General features: G+C 37.3%; 3 protein-coding genes across 4 annotated transcripts in view; 1 reads left to right on the top strand and 2 right to left on the bottom strand.

Moving 5' to 3' along the window:
• Nucleotides 1-6,602, top strand: part of kcna7 (potassium voltage-gated channel, shaker-related subfamily, member 7) — an 11,987-nt gene extending 5,385 nt beyond the window's left edge. Inside the window, exon 3 of the mRNA XM_073840855.1 lies at nt 4,962-6,602. Within this exon, the coding sequence (XP_073696956.1) occupies nt 4,962-5,873 (912 nt within the window). The 3' untranslated portion in view covers nt 5,874-6,602. The remainder of the gene's footprint in view (nt 1-4,961) is intronic.
• Nucleotides 6,603-6,726: 124 nt separating this feature from the next.
• Nucleotides 6,727-12,110, bottom strand: fgf21 (fibroblast growth factor 21). Its single transcript, XM_073840865.1, has 4 exons — nt 11,915-12,110; nt 11,534-11,611; nt 11,109-11,212; nt 6,727-7,155 (listed from the first exon to the last, which is right to left on the bottom strand). The coding sequence occupies exons 1-4, from the start codon at nt 12,039-12,041 to the stop codon at nt 6,835-6,837; spliced, it is 630 nt and encodes a 209-aa protein (XP_073696966.1). The 5' UTR covers nt 12,042-12,110; the 3' UTR covers nt 6,727-6,834.
• Nucleotides 12,111-13,295: 1,185 nt separating this feature from the next.
• The window catches only part of slc1a9 (solute carrier family 1 member 9), a 30,732-nt gene continuing 25,913 nt past the window's right edge, over nt 13,296-18,114 (bottom strand). For both annotated transcript variants that reach the window (XM_073840835.1, XM_073840843.1), the window contains exon 11: nt 13,296-16,879. In XM_073840835.1, the coding sequence (XP_073696936.1) occupies nt 16,652-16,879 (228 nt within the window). In that variant the 3' untranslated portion in view covers nt 13,296-16,651. The remainder of the gene's footprint in view (nt 16,880-18,114) is intronic.

The following is an 18,114-nucleotide window of genomic DNA, read 5'->3' as shown; positions in this document are numbered from 1 at the left end:
ATTTAGTACTGACATAATAAATAAAATTTACTCTGATCTTCAAATTCCAAAAGTTTTCACCCCCAGCTCTTAATGCATCGTTTTTTCTTCTAAAGCATTAGTGAGCGTTTGAACCTTCTATAATAGTTGCATATGAGTCCCTCAGTTGTCCTCAGTGTGAAAAGATGGATCATTCAGGTAACAACACAGTATTAAGAATCAAGCGTATGTACTGTATGTATGTATGTATTTTTTGATGATCCCTCTTATTTTGGTAAAATAACATTTTGCACATTCTGCAAGGTGTATATAAACTTTTTCTTCACTGTATTTACACATTTGCATACAAATTGTGACAAAAATGTGTACAGATTTCAAATTAACACATAATAACAGGGTATGTTTAAAGTGTGAGAAGTTGCATAAAAAGAAAAAGAAAGCATAGATGAAAAGTTCGGGGGCAGAAGAGAGTGTAGGGTTATTGCTAAGATTATTTTAGACGTGTCGTTAAATCTGATACTCAGATTGGGAGCAGAGACTCTGGGGGGGTTGTAAAACAGTAAAGTGACGTGTCCATAGAGAGATGCAACCGGTAGAAAACACATAGAAAAAAGGGAAAGAGATGAGAAATAACAGGTGACAGCATGGAAGTGCTTGATCGAGTAAGGGAATATAGAGAGACGCCGGGTGGGTCAGGAGCATGGAGGGAAAGTTACTAAAGAGTATCAAATTAGTTTCCCAGCAGCGACCCAACTGCTTCAGCACAAGACCGCAACCCTCAACACGCTGCCAAAGCAGCTCAGTAATTCTGCATGGATCAGACAGTCAACGACAAGTAAACTAAAGCGGCTGAGAGAGAGAGAGAGAGAGAGAGAGAGAGAGAGAGAGAGAGAGAGAGAGAGAGAGAGAGAGAGAGAGAGAGAGAGAGATTATACATTCTCAAGTTTCTTCTTAGAGATCTAAGGCGTTATTTTTAGAGTAAGGACAACCCTTCAGAGCATATTAACACAGATACAGGAGCTTGTATTAATAAACAGACCCCCTCGAATGCTGAAATAGGAATGGAAACACACTTTCACAACATCTTATGATGACTTTAGCAAAATCTAAATAGGCACTACGATAGGGAACACTTAACAGCCAGCTAGCCAGAAACAAGATCACACACACCACACGTGCACGCAAACTCACATCTCACATTTCTTCTAATCTCCTATCTTGCTATTCATAAATCCATGCAAACACACATTTAGCTTTGTGTTATACAACTGGAAATTTAAGTAAGGTTATATGTGTTTATGAGCACATTTTAAAAACACCCCTACTCAGGTTACCTGTTACGTACATATATACTGATGTGGTTTGTCCTTGTGTACACATTAGACAAAGTCGTTTTTTATGGAGTCAGAGTGATAAAGAGTAAAAATGACTGACCTTTGAGTGAAGGTTCATGTGCTGTGACCCTAAAAGCAGAATGGGACATTTAGCTTCACTCCAGAAGTGGGTGTCAAATGGGCGAACAAATTGTTTCAGTCTGGTACTTTGTTAGGCAAAACATGTTTGGCTTCAAAGTCAAACAGTAGTTTTTAGAAATTAGCTTTCTATTTAACAGTTTTATTAACTTAAAGCTACAGTATGTAACACTATGGCCCTCTAGTGGTCAAAAAATAAAACTGCATGCGTCTTGGGGAAGAATTGTTTGCTTGTGCTTCGGCTCGCTCGTCTAGTATGAATGTTATTCGCGACGCGACACCGAAACATTAAAATCTACACTAAATAAAAAGACGTTGTTTTGACTATTACATTACGATTTATAGTTTGATAAGGTCAAATTTGATATAACTTTATCACGCTACTGTTAGAGAGCTACATGACTATATCTGTTCAAAAGACGTTAACTATTTACCTTATTTTTCCGCAAGTGAGGGCGCGGCCATTTGTAAATTTTATGGGTGTGGCTTCTGGTCTAAGCAGCATCCCGCTATTTTTAGCTGTACAAAACTGCTTTTTGTGCTGCTTGATATTGCAAATTGGTGTATCTTACCATATTTTTTTCAGTGTATTATCTTTATTATGAACACACTGGTTTGTAGTGCAAACTTACCGTGTACTGTATGTTGTTATTCTTCTCGTTATGTCTCTATAGCGGCTCATGAACCAAGTCTCGCCCGTAAACTTCCTTCCACATTGAAAAAAGAATAAGGTGGATATTGATAATGATGTAGTTTAAAAAATAGTTTCAAATTTAAATAATACTTCATTCTTTTCAAATTTACAATTTATAAATCAATACAGATTAGCTCACTTCCACCATATGGTTAAGTGACACACACACACACACACACACACACACACACACACACACACACACACACACACACACACACACACACACAGAGAGAGAGAGAGAGAGAGAGAGAGATGCATAGTAAATATACTTTTAAATTGAAGATTATTAGGTTGTAACCACACAGAAAATGTCACAAAAACACACAAAATAAGAATCTCAACATACACTCTAAAACATGATGGTTTATTTTGACCAAGCTGGTTGGGTTAAATGTTTACCCAACATGTTGGGCTGTGTTATTTGAGTCAACTATTGTTAAAAAAAAAATATATATATATATATATATATATTGCTGGCTTAAAATGGGCTGGAAATTCAACACACAGAATTATAGCAGCAACAGCAATAATCAAAAAATGAAAATTTATTATTAATCAAGAACACCCATAGACAAAAATATAAGACAAACTGAAATTATTTAGGTGAATATAGTTTACAATATTACATACCATTAAACTCATTTAAAGGGGTCATCGGATGCCCATTTTCCACAAGTTCATGATTCTTTAGGGTCTTTATGAAAGTCTGTAATATACTTTGGTTAAAAATTCTCAATAGTAGTGTAAAAAACAGCCTTTTACCTTGTCAAAATCAGCTCTGCAAAAACTCAACTCTTAAGACATGGCCCCTTTAAATGCCACCGAGCTGCTCGCCCCGCCCCTCTCTGGGATTATGACACGTAATGTTTACTTTAGCCGAATTTAGTTGTGAAACTTGCCAACAAGCACATTATTAAGAAAGGCCATTCGCAAAGATGCATAAAAAACCTTTGTACTCACTTCTGCTGTGGGTGAAGCTGCATCAGGAACGATTTGCATGAACATAGCATTTTAATTTTAGTGTATTCAACCATTCTCTGTAATCAGTTTTCACCAAAATAGTTCTAATTTTCAAGCTGGTGTGTCGCCGAAATCTGAGGCAGTGATGGGCTGCTGTTCGCAGAGGGAACTATGAATCTCAGACCGCGGCCTTGCGTTTTACTTGTAGCTGAAAGATTCTGTGACTGACTGCATAACCTGCCCATAAACAAACATTACTGAGATTAGAGAACATATTTTAACATCAAATTAAATTAACTAAAATCAGTTTGTTCTGCAAGGCAAAAGGCGTTTCCATCATGCGAAACGAACTCTGCTGACACAGCTATATAATACAAATTACAGCACAGTAAAGACTGTATAAGTGCACGTCACCGCTGAGAACCGCCCTCACCTATAGTATGCAAAAAGCCCATGCTCTGACTGTTACTCTGCAAATGGGTTGTTTCGTCTGAGACAGGCTGAGCTCAGCGATTGGTTAGAAAAAATAACCCAGCAGTTTAGTTACATAAAAACTACCCAGCACCTGGGTAAAATAATCTGATAAATTGACCCAACAAGCTGAACCCAGCATTTGGGTTAAAAGAAAATAACCCAGCATTTTTTAGAGTGCAGAAAAACTACTCAGCACCTGGGTAAAAATATTTAAGGGGTCACTGGATGCAAAACTCACTTTTAGATGTTGTTTGAACATCAATGTGTGTTGGCAGTTTGTGTACACAACCTCCCTACAATGATAAAATCCACCCAGTGGTATTTTTTAAATCTTTTTAAGTAATATCCCCTTTTTAAAATCAGGTCATTCTCAGCTTCTTGACAGAGGCTGCTCCTATGATAGTTGACTGACATGAGGGCCTTACCTTAGACCCGCCCTCACCAACCTGAAGCAGTCCAACTCCGATCACCATTGTGTCGACTCAGGTGCAGGGGAAGACAAGAATGTATCCAAATGAACGATTGAGGTGTTCTGTTGTTGGATGTAATAATGAACATAGCAGTCGTCATTTACTCCCAACATCTAAACCGCAGAAGACGCAGAGGATTAATGTTACGTTCGGTTTTAAAAGGAAAGTGCCAATCCTGATCTACATATGCGTCTATGTTTGTGCAAATTGTTCCTGATGCAGCTTCACCCACAGCAGAAGCGAGTATAACATTTTTTTTATGCATCTTTGCAAACAGCCTTTCTTAATAATGTGCTTTTTGGCAAGTTTCGCCGCTAAACGCGGCTAAATGTGTAAACATTACGGCTCATAATCCCACTGGAGAGGGGCGGGGCGAGCAGAGCTCATTTGCATTTAAAGGTCCATGCAATAAAATTGTTGATAAGTTGATATTTTGCAGAGCTGATTTTGACAAGGTAAGGGTTTACAATACTATTGAGAATTTTTTACCAAAGTACATTAAAGGCTTTTCATTAAGACCCTAAAGAATCATATGAACTTGTGGAAAATGGGCATCCGATGACCCCTTTGAAAATAACCCAATAAAATGGCTTTTGAAAAATACTATTACAAACATTACAAACCATCAACTTTTAAAACCATTAAAAGTGGTTTTCTGTGTTTTGGCACATATTTCATTAGGATTTAGTGGTTTTAACAAGCCACCAATTGAAGGCGACTTATGCAGGAGAAAACCAACAGCGTTTATTAAAGTTTCCATTAAAACCTATACAAGTCCCATTGTAACCTCTAAAACCAATACAAATTTTACTGACGGTGTCTATTGTTTTTTTTTTCAGCAGAGAGTTTACAACTTCTGCATCTAATTTCATATGCTTGCCTTTTATCTTTTCTCTGTCTCTCCCGCAGCAAATGGCATACCAGGCTTTCCTATCCGGAAACAATACCTCACAAATGCCTATGTCCTCTCCCTTCCAAGATCCATTCTTCCTGGTGGAGACCATGTGCATCTGCTGGTTCTCGTTTGAGCTAATAATGCGTTTCACCTGCTCTCCCAGTAAGATGTCCTTCTTCAAGGATGTGATGAACATCATAGACTTCTTCGCCATTATTCCCTACTTCGTCACGCTCGGCACAGAGCTGGCCAAGTCTAAAGGAGCAACACCTTCCATGTCCCTGGCAATCATAAGGGTCATCCGTCTGGTCAGAGTTTTCCGTATCTTCAAGCTGTCTCGTCACTCCAAAGGCCTTCAGATCCTGGGCCAGACGCTGAAGGCCAGCTTGAGAGAGCTGGCATTGCTTATCTTCTTCCTCTTCATCGGAGTCATCCTGTTCTCTTCGGCCGCGTACTTTGCCGAGGTGGACAGCCCGGAAACGGCGTTCACAAGCATCCCAGAAGCTTTCTGGTGGGCTGTGGTTTCAATGACGACAGTGGGGTACGGAGACATGTACCCGGTGACGGTGGGCGGGAAGCTGGTGGGCTCCATGTGCGCCATCGCCGGCGTGCTCACCATCTCGCTTCCCGTTCCCGTCATCGTTTCCAACTTCAGCTACTTCTACCATCGCGAAACGGAGTGTCTGGACAACCAGGAATACACACATGTTAGCACCTCCCTTTGGGAGGAGGAAGAAGGTGGGGAAGAAGGAGAAGATGGTGAGGAAGGGCCTGGGGAACAGGGAGACCGCGTTCCTCTGGAAGGAGGCACGGCCTATAGGGGGATCTGCGCCCCTCTTAATGGGACTCTCCTGGCTGGGCTTTGTGCGGGACAGACTGGAGTGCAAAATGCAGGCAGCGTTTACCCGCTGGTCACCCAAGTCTGAAAGACTAGAGATCAAAGAGCAGAAATGAGAGATGGAGGTGGTCCTGTACCATGTTTAAAGGACACTGCCTCACTGTGCCTTACTGAGGGATGATGGGAAGGAATAAATGCAAGAAACAGAAAATGATTGCGAAGGAAAGGTATGAAAAAGTGACAAAAAAAACATTTATTTTTTATTTATAAAACCGCTTTTCATCTATAAACCGCTGTCCTAACGTTCCAGTTACCAAACTTTTATTTTTACATCACAACCTTTACACTGAACCATAAATCATTGAATGTATTTATTGGAGAAACTATTTGTATCTATTCAGAGAGTGGCGTCTCAATGCTTTTGGAAAAATAGCTGAGGATAAGCTGAGCTGTGTTGCGCAATAAAAGCGTTTGCACCTTTACTGCTTTAAAGATCTTTCTCGGAAGATGAACATATCGGACTTATTCGGTAAGAAAGCACCATGCGGTGTCATTTAAATGTCATGCATTTTGTCACCCGGGGTGCAGCCATGAATGTGCCAGAGATTTGTGTGTCCGACAAATGGATAAAGTCTTAAGCATCATCCATCTGGAACAGTTTTGCGTTACTGTTGTTCTGACATTGCTGAGATGCTTTGAATGCTTTGAAAGCTTTAGGAAAATATGTACAGTAATATATAATGTGTGTGTGCTCTATGAATTGTGTAACGCTGAGCCATGTTTGTGTACTATTTATTAAAATTTTTAATCACAACAATCATACTAAAGTGACTCAGTGAACCACAAAAAGAACAAACTTAAATTGTAATATTTAAGTTAATAATTGCATGATGTTTAACATAATATCTTAGTTACTTAAAATTAATTTAAATAATTTTAGACCATAGCAAATAAATAAATAAGTTCAAATAAATACAGTTTACAGTAACAAAATCTTGCAGTCCAGTGATAATGTAAAGCATGTCTCCATAAATGATGTTCCCAGTCCCTCATTTCTTAGTATGCAGACTGGGACTGAAGACAGTCTGTATATGTGACTGATGTCCTATTCCTAGCGGGTCGTCGGAGTCCAGGTTTATGTCCGTAATATACTGTTTCACCTCCTGTATCTGGCTGTCCTCTCCTTTCCCTGCCACTGCCAACTGAGTATTCATAACGGGGAGGAACCGTGAAAGTGGGGCACCGTGTTTCTGCCCAGACTGCTTTGAGAGGAGCGACACAGGAAGCTTGGTGTGTGGAGAAAGGAAGAAAGAATATCCGTCCGCCAGCAGCAATTCCTGAAAGATGCAGTCTGCTTCAGAGTAATGTGACTGAAAAAGAAAACAAACTCAGTACCAAATGTGTCCAAGGCTAGAAATGTCTGAAAAAGTCTAAGTACCTTAAATGTTTATAACAGCTTATTTAGTATTCACTAAAGAAAATCAATTGCACTTTTATTAAATAATTACGAAATACAATAAAACATTAAATATACATATAAATAAAATCGATCCACATTTTCTTTTCTTTTTCCCATTTTTCTTATCTGCGTCCAGCTATTTTTGGCTGTACAAAACAGCTTGTTTTGCTGCTTTATATTGCAAATTGGTGTGTCTTACCATATTGTATTATCTTAATTATGAACATACTAGTTTGTAATGTAAACAGTTTTACTGTTTACTGCACGTTGTTATTTTTCTATAGCGGATAATAAACTGGAAGTCTCACCTATAGGCTTACTTTTGCGTTGAAGAAAAAGGTGGATAGTATTATATAAAATAGAATTAAATCTACATCTTTATTCTTAACACAGAAGGATACGAATTTGAGTAGTTGTAAAAATGACTGTATAAATTTGAGATCCCTCTTTTACACTGAGGACAACGGAGGGACTCATATGCAACTATTACAGAAGGTTCAAACACTCAATGATGCTCCAAAAGGAAACACGATACACTATGAAATGTAGGGTTCTGTGTTCCTTAATGTGCATTTTTAGTAAATCACATGCAGAATTTTCTACTCCCATCAGCGCTTTAATAGAATTTTGCTCTAACACTATTTAACGTTATTATTTTAGTAAAACTGGCCCTTGGATTATTTAACACATTTCAAAAATGTCCTCTTTTGTTTTCGGGTAAAGAAAAGAATGGATTGACATGAGAGTGTATTTAGATTTTTAGGTATACTGTTCCTTTAAGAAAGTGTGAGCGGTATATTCTACTGGGCATCTTTGTCCATCGCTTTACCAGGACCGTGTCAATGACCAGGGTTTCATTTTTGAAAGGTGGTGCACTGTTCAGCAGCCCCGATATGAACAATTAATCAACCCTCAGGGTACAACTCCCACATCAGTACTCAGTAGCCACATCATAATTCACTTAAGCGTCTTTTGGCCCTGGTAATAAATGATGCTTGTAGAAATATATAGAGTGACGTATCCAAGATCCAAGCAAGCCGCAGCTCTACCAGTGTGGAATTTTGAGTGGGCATCGGCAGACGCGTTGCTGAGTGTCAGCCGCTTTCAAGCTAGCTTTTTGGTTAGCGCCTAGTGTGCACGAAACCCCTCCTCTCTGCACAGGAGTCATTAATTATACCTCCTCAACTGAATTAGACATGGAGCGTTTTATCTTAATAGCTCTCTGCAAGCAAGCCTCCAGGATGGGCATTATACTGTTTTCATCTGGCGAAGGTGTTCTCATTCAATTCAATTCCTCTCTGTGTCGCTTTTGAGGGCAGAGCATCTATGAAGGCTTGTCGCAAGCCTCTCCTCATCCTCCCGGGGCCTGAAGGTGAAGCCAGAGCCCTCCGATATTGTGCGACACTCATGTAATCACTCCTGAAGGGGGGAGACGTTGATTGGAATAGAAGCAGGTTGAGATCTACAAGCACAAAATCTATTTGCACCGTGGCCATGGAAATGCACAGCGCGCAAACAATTAAAATGCTAATTTCCTATCCCTGTGGTAAAGTACTAATGACTTTTCTAGTCATCCAGCACCTAATAAATAGTTCCCAGTGAAGGTTATAGGATGTAGTGTGGAAACCAGTTGAGGACAATTCTTTTTCCTATGTCCAGATCTTGGTGCAGATCAATACACTGCAAAGTGTGTGACTGAAGTCGCTGGCAATAACATGTTGCTTTTTTTTTTTTTTAATGTAATTTAATTTAATTTAATTTTATTTTATTTTATTTTATTACATTTTTGTTTTATTTTATTATTTTTGTAGTTTGTGAAGTAGGGTTACTTTAATAAAAATAAACAATTGTAAAAACAATTATGACACACATTAAAAATTATATAGAAGATAATTATTTAATGGTCAGAGTAATTATATTTATGTAATTATAATTATATATATATATACACTGTCACTCAAAAGTTTGGGATCAGGAAGATTTTTTATGTTTTTTAAAGAATTCCTATATGCTTATCAAGGCTGCATTTACTTGATCAAAATACAGAAAAAAAAATGTATATATAATTAAAATAATATAAATATTATTGCAGTTTAAAACAATGGTGTTCTATATTAATATCTTTTAAAATATAATTTATTCCTGTGATGCAAAGCTGAATTTTTTTATCAGCTATTACTTCAGTTTTCAGTGTCACATGATTCTTCAAAAATCATTCTAATATGCTGATTAATTACTATTATTATCAATGTTGGAAACAGTTGTGCTGCTTAATATTTTTTTGAAACCTGTGATTTTTTCTTCAGGATTCTTGATGAATAAAAGGTTAAAAAGAACAGCATTCATTCAAAATATAAATCTTTTCCAACAATACAGTTCTTTGCTATCACTTTTTACCAATATAACACATCCTTGGTGAATAAAAGTATTAATTTCCTTCAAAAAATGAAAGAATAAAAATTTACTGACCTCAAAATTTTAGATGGTAGTGACAAAATATTTCTATTTTAAATAAACGCTGTTCTTTTCTATTTTTATTTGTAAAAGAATCCTGCGGGGGAAAAATCACAGGCTCCAGCAACATATTAAGCAGCACAACTGTTTTAACATTGATAATAAATCAGCATATTAGAATGATTTCTGAAGGATCATGTGACCCCGAAGGCTGGAATAAGGATGCTGCAAATTCAGCTTTGTATCACAGGAATAAATTATATTTTAAAATATATTCACAGTTATTTTAAACTGAAATAATACTGCACAGTTTTTTCTCTATAGTTTTTATCAAATAAATACAGCCTTGATGAGCTTGAGAGCCAAGGGTGAAAACTTTTGAACAGAATGAAGATGTGCACATTTTTCTTAGTTTGCCTAAATACCTTTTTTTTTTTTATTATTACCTCAGAAGATACAGAAGACATTTACGTTAATGCTCTTAATGCATTGTGTTTCCTTCAGGAGCATCAGTGAGCATTTGAACCTTCCGTAATAGTTGCACATGAGTCCCTCAATGTGAAAAGATGGATCTCAAAATCATATAGTCATTGTTGCCAAGGGTTCAAAAACGCAAAAATGCAGAAAAACTAAAGAATTTGTGGGACCTGAAGGATTTTTCTGAGTAACTCCAACTATTACGGACAAACAGGGGACTCATGAACAACTATCACTAAAAAACACAGCTGTGGACCATTCATGTAACAACACAGTATTAAGAATCAAGTGTATGTAAACTTTTGAACAGGGTCATTTTTATGAAGTATTATTTTCTCTTGTGAACTATATGTAAATGTCTTTTATGTGAAATATCTTATTCAGGTCCGGATTAAATAAATAATACCATGCATTTTGTATGTTTCTCTTTTATTTTGGTAAAATAATTCACATTTTGCAGATTCTGTAAGGTGTATGTAAACTTTTGATCTCAGCTGTAATTACCTAGTTATTTGTATATTATAAAATGTGTAACACTTTACATAAGTTTCATTAGTTAACAGGAAATAACAATGAACTTCTACAGCATTTATTAATCTTAGTTATTTTAATTTCAGCACATACTAATGCATTATTAAAATCACAAGTTGTTTGTTAACATTAGTTAATGCACTGTGAACTAACAGGAACAAACAATGAACGACTGTATTTTTATTAACTAACATTAACAAAGATTAAAATTGTAATAAATGTTTTGTTCATTGGTTATTTGTGTTAGTTAATACACTAAGTAATGTTAACAAATGACTCCTTATTGTAAAGTGTTACCTATGCTTGTATATTTGCTTTTAAACAGTTTCCATTTTTTTGTATGCACTGTTCTCTCTCCACTACACTATAATGGTGTTTTTTAAGACGTTAGTATATTCAGACCTGTCCTTTCAAGTTGTCCTCATCATCCACACAGAGAAAGAGAGATGTAGCCGAACTCTGGATGACCGTCTCCCCTGCTTTCACTGAACGCAGGTTCAGCACACCTGCAGCACAGCAAATAAACACCACACTTCCGTCAGCACCGCGATCATTCACTCACGCACATCACCTTTGGACCTCTAATATTAACATCCACCGCCACTATAAAACATTTTCATAACATCAAGCCAAAATGACAACAATTTGTTGTTATTTGCATAACCCTCACTATCACAGATATTATGAATTATTATCTTTTATGATAAGCTGTTTGTCCTTGAAGGACATTCTGTGAAGTACGGCTATAATAATGGTTACTTAATGATTACAGTAGTACTCCTACAATAAACTGTGCTCGTTAGCTTATGTTTGCACCAGATGCTTACAGTTGCGCTTCTGCACCGGAGACCCTCTGACGGAGCCATCAGACTTCATTTCAAGAAACAACCCATGCTTTCTGTTATCTAAAATGGATTAAAACAAAACAGAGAGACATGAACACACTTATTGCCATTACCTCAAACTAGTGCACAATGAATGCATCAGGTTTTATTGTAACATCACCATGCCGACTAAAAAGCATTGACTGATTCCAGATTGCCATGTTGACGGAGGAAAGTAGCACATGTCACAGTTACCCACATTAAGCAGGTCCAACATCTAAACATTGGAGCTCAAACTGAAGCAGAAACTCAATTGCCACTAGAGAACTACAATGTCAAGCATTTTAAATACAACTGTGGCAGCAGGTTAAAGGTTAAGATTACCTGTGTAGAGTAGACATTCCCTGACTTGCGTGCTGAACGGCAGAAGCACATTCTGTACAGGAACATACATACACCAACGAAGTGGAGGAAAGAGAGCGAAAAAAATGAAGAAACAGGTAAAAAGCATGATTGACCGAGCCAACCAGGTGAGCTTCAATACAAACGAATTGAATCCAAAAGTATCAAATATCCTTGAAAATGAAACTAAACCTTTGAACAGACTTCAAACTGAAATGCTAAGTAAAACTAAGAGGCTCCAAAAAACTCCAAAAAAAAAAAACCCTGAGTATCGGCGTCCCCAAGACTTCCAGATGCTAAGGTGGTCTACACAGAAGACATGTCCCTGTAAACTCGTATTTATACGGTGTGCATGAGAGTGCGACAGAGAATCCATGAGTCACTCGAGGACGAAAAGGAAAAATGATAACAAACTTGTTTTCAGGAAATGAATGAGGATAAACTGATGGTAAATCACACATGACTATGCCAGCTATGCCACTGATCTCAGAGGACAGGGGACCTCCGACTTCTGTGCTGAGAGGACAACATACAGTATGTAAGTTTGCATATCGCAGATTAATTTGTTTATTTAAATTAAAGTGTTTCAGTTATTTCCCAGTATTGAGAGGAAATGGGAGTGGAGGTGGCGGTTTAAACAGAAGAGATAAGAGGTCATAAAAACACTCAAAGGGGGTTTCACGCTCATCTGTGCAGTCTCTCATAGGAGACGATAGGACCGATAGGATAGACATTACACTACCGTCCTGTCAGCTAGAGAGGGCAGTGTGGCATCAAGTTAGGATTTTGTAGAAGTTAGTTTGAAGTTTTTAATGAAAAAGTTAAGTGTGCGTGGTCGATCTTAACAAAACTTAGCATAAACATGCTAATATAGTCTGTCAATAATTGTTGGATCCCTGTAAATGATTAAAGACTGAGGTGGAGACAGCTGGACTCGATGTCTCTTATCATACAATCTGAGTGCGTAAAGAATCACTTTCTTTGCCATTTTGCCCTTTCATCTTAACACAGCTCCTTTAAGCTTTCCCATTCCGTCTGTGTGACGTCCAGGGTCCCCACAATAACGTCAGTGTCCCTTGTAATCATCTGTCTTCTGCCTCACTGTTGTCCCGGGAAGAATGAGGAGGATTGACGTCTTTCTGGCCATCTGCTGCTCTCTCCCATCCTTCCTCGCTCTCCTTTTGAGCGGATTAAGTGTTTTGATGTCTTTGTCTCATCATTGTGCGAGGAAATTTTGACTCTGTGTGCGTGAAGGGATTTCGTTCGCCCACCGGTCTTAATGCGAGAGCGAGACGCGATTTAAACATGCCTCGTGTTGACATCGACTCTTACACAAGAGGCATTAAAGGACAAACCACTCGAATAAGTTAAATAAATTGTTAAGGTTTTATTACGCACACCACAGACAGCAGCTGTTGCGGTCATGTGAATTCAGAGGGACAAGGGGACACCGCGAGGTGGGAGCAAAAGGCGTCAAAAGGAGACACATTTTGTGGGAAAGTCTATCATAAATACATGAGTTAGACAAAATACATCATAAATGACAAGCTAGAGCGCAACACTAGATAAAAATAGCAGGTATGACAACAATATTAACATCAAAGTAATAATTGAATTGTAGAGGGGAAGAAAATATTGCTCTTTATGGGGTTGTTGGAGTCTTAAGAGACTCAGTGGAGGTTTTTTTTAGCTGAATGTGACCCTGGGCCACAAAACCAGTCTTCAGTAGCATGGGTATATTGGTGGCAATAGCCAAAAATACATTGTATGGGTCATAATTATTCGTTTTTCATGTTCCATGAAGATGTTTTGTAAATTCTCTACTGTAAATATATCAAAACCTAATTTTTGATTAGTAATATGCATTGCTAAGAACTTGATTTGGACAACTTTAAAGGCAATTTTCTCAATATTTAGATTTTTTGTACACTCAGATTCCAGATTTTCCAAATATTTTCCGATCCTAACAAACCATACAGCAATGGAAAGACTATTTATTCAGCTTTCAGATGATGTATAAATCTCAGTTTCAAAAAATGTACCCTTATGACTAGTTTTGTGTCCAGGGTCACAAATATCAACTGTCTCAGAAATACTGATGCAAACGAATGAGATGATTGTTGAGGTACAGTAAGATTACAGAGCTGTATTGTTTATTGCTTATGATTTCGGAGAGATTTGATGAGGAATTTGAGAGTTCATACTAAAATCAGAGATGTTTGATTGCACACTTTTGGCAAATCTGAGCACAGTTTGAGACATTGTAGAATATGTTCTGAAACCAACCTGATCCTGTAACGAAAACATACCTGTGGGAATTTTTCCGCAAGATGCGAAATACATACGGCCATGTATGTTTTGTGACATATTCGATGTGAAATGTCCACTGAATGCCGCTAAAAAGGTGTTGTTGTTTTTTCCCAGAACAGATGAAATTACATGGTACGTTTTATGTGACGTTGGTTTTGTAGTGTCACAACAGTTCTGACATGAAATGCCATTGAGAGGCGCTATAATCCCAATGCTCTGTAATGTTTAAAAATAATGTGCCATCTGCACTACACCTAAACCAACCTGATAGTACGAACAAAAGTGAATGTGACATAAAACACAATCGTAAGCATGGCGTTTTTTTCATCTTGAGTCCAATTCTGTGCCGACTGAGCTACCAAACAAGCTTGTTGCGTCTGGAAAGTGAAACAGATGGAGCAATAATGATACCTGTGTATAAAAACCATTACAAGTGCTCGCTGTTTTAACGCATCTAGTGTTCACTTCTGCTGCAAACTGCAGTGATATGTACTTATTGGTACATATTTAGCATCTTGCGAAAAGTTCCCACAGGTACGTTTTCGTCATGAGATCAGGTAGCTTGAAATTTTCTGTTTTATTATATTAACACTACCATTAGAAAGTTTAGGGTTGGTAACATTTTGAATGTTTTCTAAATCTCTAATGCTCACCAAGGCTGTACAGTAAAATACAGTAAAAATAGTAATATTAGGAAATATTATTACATCTAAATTTTCAGCGCCATTACTCCAGGCTTCAGTGTCACATGATCCTTTAGAAATCATTCTTATATGCTGATTTGCTGCTTAAGAAACATGTATCATTATTATTAATGTTCATAACGGTTGCGCTGCTTAATATTTTTATGGCGACGCAGTATGTACAATATAATTTCAGGATTCTTCGATAAATAGAAAGTTCAAAAGAACATCACTTATTTTGTCACAGAAATCTTTTGTAACATGATAAATGACTTTAAAGTCACTTTTGATCAATCTGATGCATTGTTTCTGAATAAAGCATTAAGTATATTTAAATATAGTTAATTATAGTTAACTATTATAATTTAATAAAATTATACTTTACTTTTTAATTTAATTTAATACTATTATAACGTATCGTTTATTTAAAATTACAGTTTAACAATGACCTAATTTTTATTTAAAATAAAGTATTGCAAATCTTTGGCAATATGTTCTAAAATATGGATAACAGCTTACAATAAGGTGTCATCTGTTAACATCAGGTAATGTATTAACTAACATAAACGGACAATGAACAATACTTTTTATTACACTATTTATTACACTACTGTTTATTATCTTTGTTAATGTTAGTCAATAAAATACAGTCCATTGTTTGTTCATGTTAGTTCACAGTGCATTAACTAATGTTAAGAAGCTCGTGATTTTAATAATGCATTAGCAAATCCTGAAATTAACATTAACTAAGAGTTCATGATAACTAATGTAGTTGACTAATGTTAATCAACAAACCTTAATATAAAGTGTTACCAAAGTATGAAAAATTAAGTGATTTTTTTAATAATAGGCTGGATGTGAGTAAGAACTACACTGGCAGTATGAACGACGTGTTTGAGGACAATTGTTTTGAAAGTAAAGTGTTATGTCAGGTTTGTGTAACTGGCGTCACATCCACTAATCTAAACAGTGTATTGGTAAATCTCTACATGCAATTGATGTTTCCAGTGTATGATTCACATTTTTAAGACATGCGGAAAGGGAAGGAACATGAGGGGCACGGGGAGCAACTTCCTCGTGTTACTCACAGCTGCTTGTGACGTCCTGGCCACCGTCAAAAGAAAAACCCAACAAATCATAAACCGGGAGATTTGGAACAACGTTGGACTGTTTATAGGAACCAACTGCTTCGACTCATTTGAACTGCCTGTTGTCATTTTGTTTATGTTGCACTGGCAACTGAACAGAGGACATCAAGTAAACTAAGGCAGCTCCGATGAGTCAAAGCTATCTTTTCCCTGAACCATTGAGTAAGTTTGGGCTTTACAGTGCACTGCAGTAACATCCAGTGTTATAACCAGTATCCCAGTAGCCTAGATAAATTATATGACAGGGAAGTGAAAGAATAAATAAAATCGAGACTGGCAGAGCATGTGCAATAAACGCTCAAAGCCACTCATCCGGTTTATTGCCGAAATCCTGTGAAAGCAAATAAGCTATAAGTTACAAACAGCTGCAACTGCTAGATTATAAAGCTGATACTAAGAAACATACTTGCTGGTGAACCCTCCATTCACTTATGTCAAGTTTCTCACAACACACAACACATCTAGCTACTCAAAGTCTTTGCCAAACAACAACAAAATGCCAGATTTCATCCAGAAAGGTGGGTTCTGAAATACGGAAGTAGTATTGTGAAAATGTGGTACAGCTTCGTCTGTTTCGTTCAGGGCAGGTCACAAGGTGGGATGGTGTGGCGTCTGTCGTACGCCGTGTCGTCGCTTTCTTCTCCGTCGCTCGCCTCGTCCATCATTCTTTCTTTTTCCTCGTCCTCCTCAGTCTCGCTCCCTTTATCCCGTTCTCGTTCTCGTTCCCGAAGTCTCTCTCTTTCTCTTTCTCTGTCTCTTTCCCGGTCTCTGCCTCTCTCTCGGAAACCTCTGGGAAGAGTGGTCATCTGCGGGATATGAGGTGATGAGCATCAGGGACTTTTTAACAACATATCCACAACAAAACAACTTAGTGTAAGAACATCGGAATTACTTGATCAGACTTACATGAATAGTTTACTCACCCTCAAGTCATTACAATGTAATTTTTAGAGAAAAGATGACGTAGTAAATATGTGACCCTGGACCACATAACTAGTCATAGGGTGAATTTTTTTAAATTAAGATTTATAAATAAGCTTCCCATTGATCAAATTAGTTAATTATAACCTTCACTATTATAGTAATGTAGTATCAACTGACTAATACCAACAGGTATATTTTAAAGCATTAGTTGAAAGATTTTTTTTCCTTGAGAAAATTTGACATGCACTGTAACGGATATACAGTAGTCCACATTTGAAGTGGACCAAAACCTTTAATCAAAGTTGTCCTAAAACCAAAACAATACCCGTTTTTGTCTTAGGACAACTTAAAAAAAAATTATCCACTTCAAATGTTGACTACTATATGATCCAAAATAAACTATCAACTCAAATTGAAATTGAAATCGAATCAAAATGCAAGCTTGTGAATCTGAATCTAATCGAATTGTGAGTTTGTGTCAAAACCCAGGCCTGAATATTAATATTAACAAATTAGCATTTATTAAAGGAACACTCCACTTTTTTTGGAAATAGGCTCATTCTCCAACTCCCCCCCGAGTTAATAAGTTGAGTTTTACCGTTTTGAAATCCATTCAGCCGTTCTCCTGTTCTGGCGATATCACTTTTAGCATAGCTTAGCATAGATCATTGAATCCTATTAGACCAATAGCATCACGTTCAAAAATGACCAACGAGTTTCGATATGTGTCCTATTTAAAACTTGACTCTTCTGCAGTTATATCGTGTGGAAATGCAAAGCTTCAATTTTCTAGGCTGATAAGATTAGGAACTACTCTCCCATTCTGGCGTAATAGTCAATGAAGTTTGCTGCCGTAATATGGCTGAAGCAGGAGCAGTAATACCACGCAGCACATGTGCAAATGCTAAACTAGCTGGGAACTCATTTCTGATAATACTCCGCCTGCTTCGGCCATATTACGGCAGCAAGCTTCCTTGACTAAGGCACAGCTGCCTTTTTTTGTAATCATAAATTTAACAGGATATTTTTGTGTACTTTTTGTGTATTGTTTAGTGAAAGAGGACGGAAGTTTTCAAAGGTTTCAAAAAGGATGCAAAAAGTATTTCAGCCCAATTTA

The sequence above is a fragment of the Garra rufa genome, chromosome 1, assembly GCF_049309525.1.
Source record: "Garra rufa chromosome 1, GarRuf1.0, whole genome shotgun sequence".
Lineage (NCBI taxonomy): Eukaryota > Metazoa > Chordata > Actinopteri > Cypriniformes > Cyprinidae > Garra > Garra rufa.
This window is presented reverse-complemented; position numbering and strand designations above follow the sequence as displayed.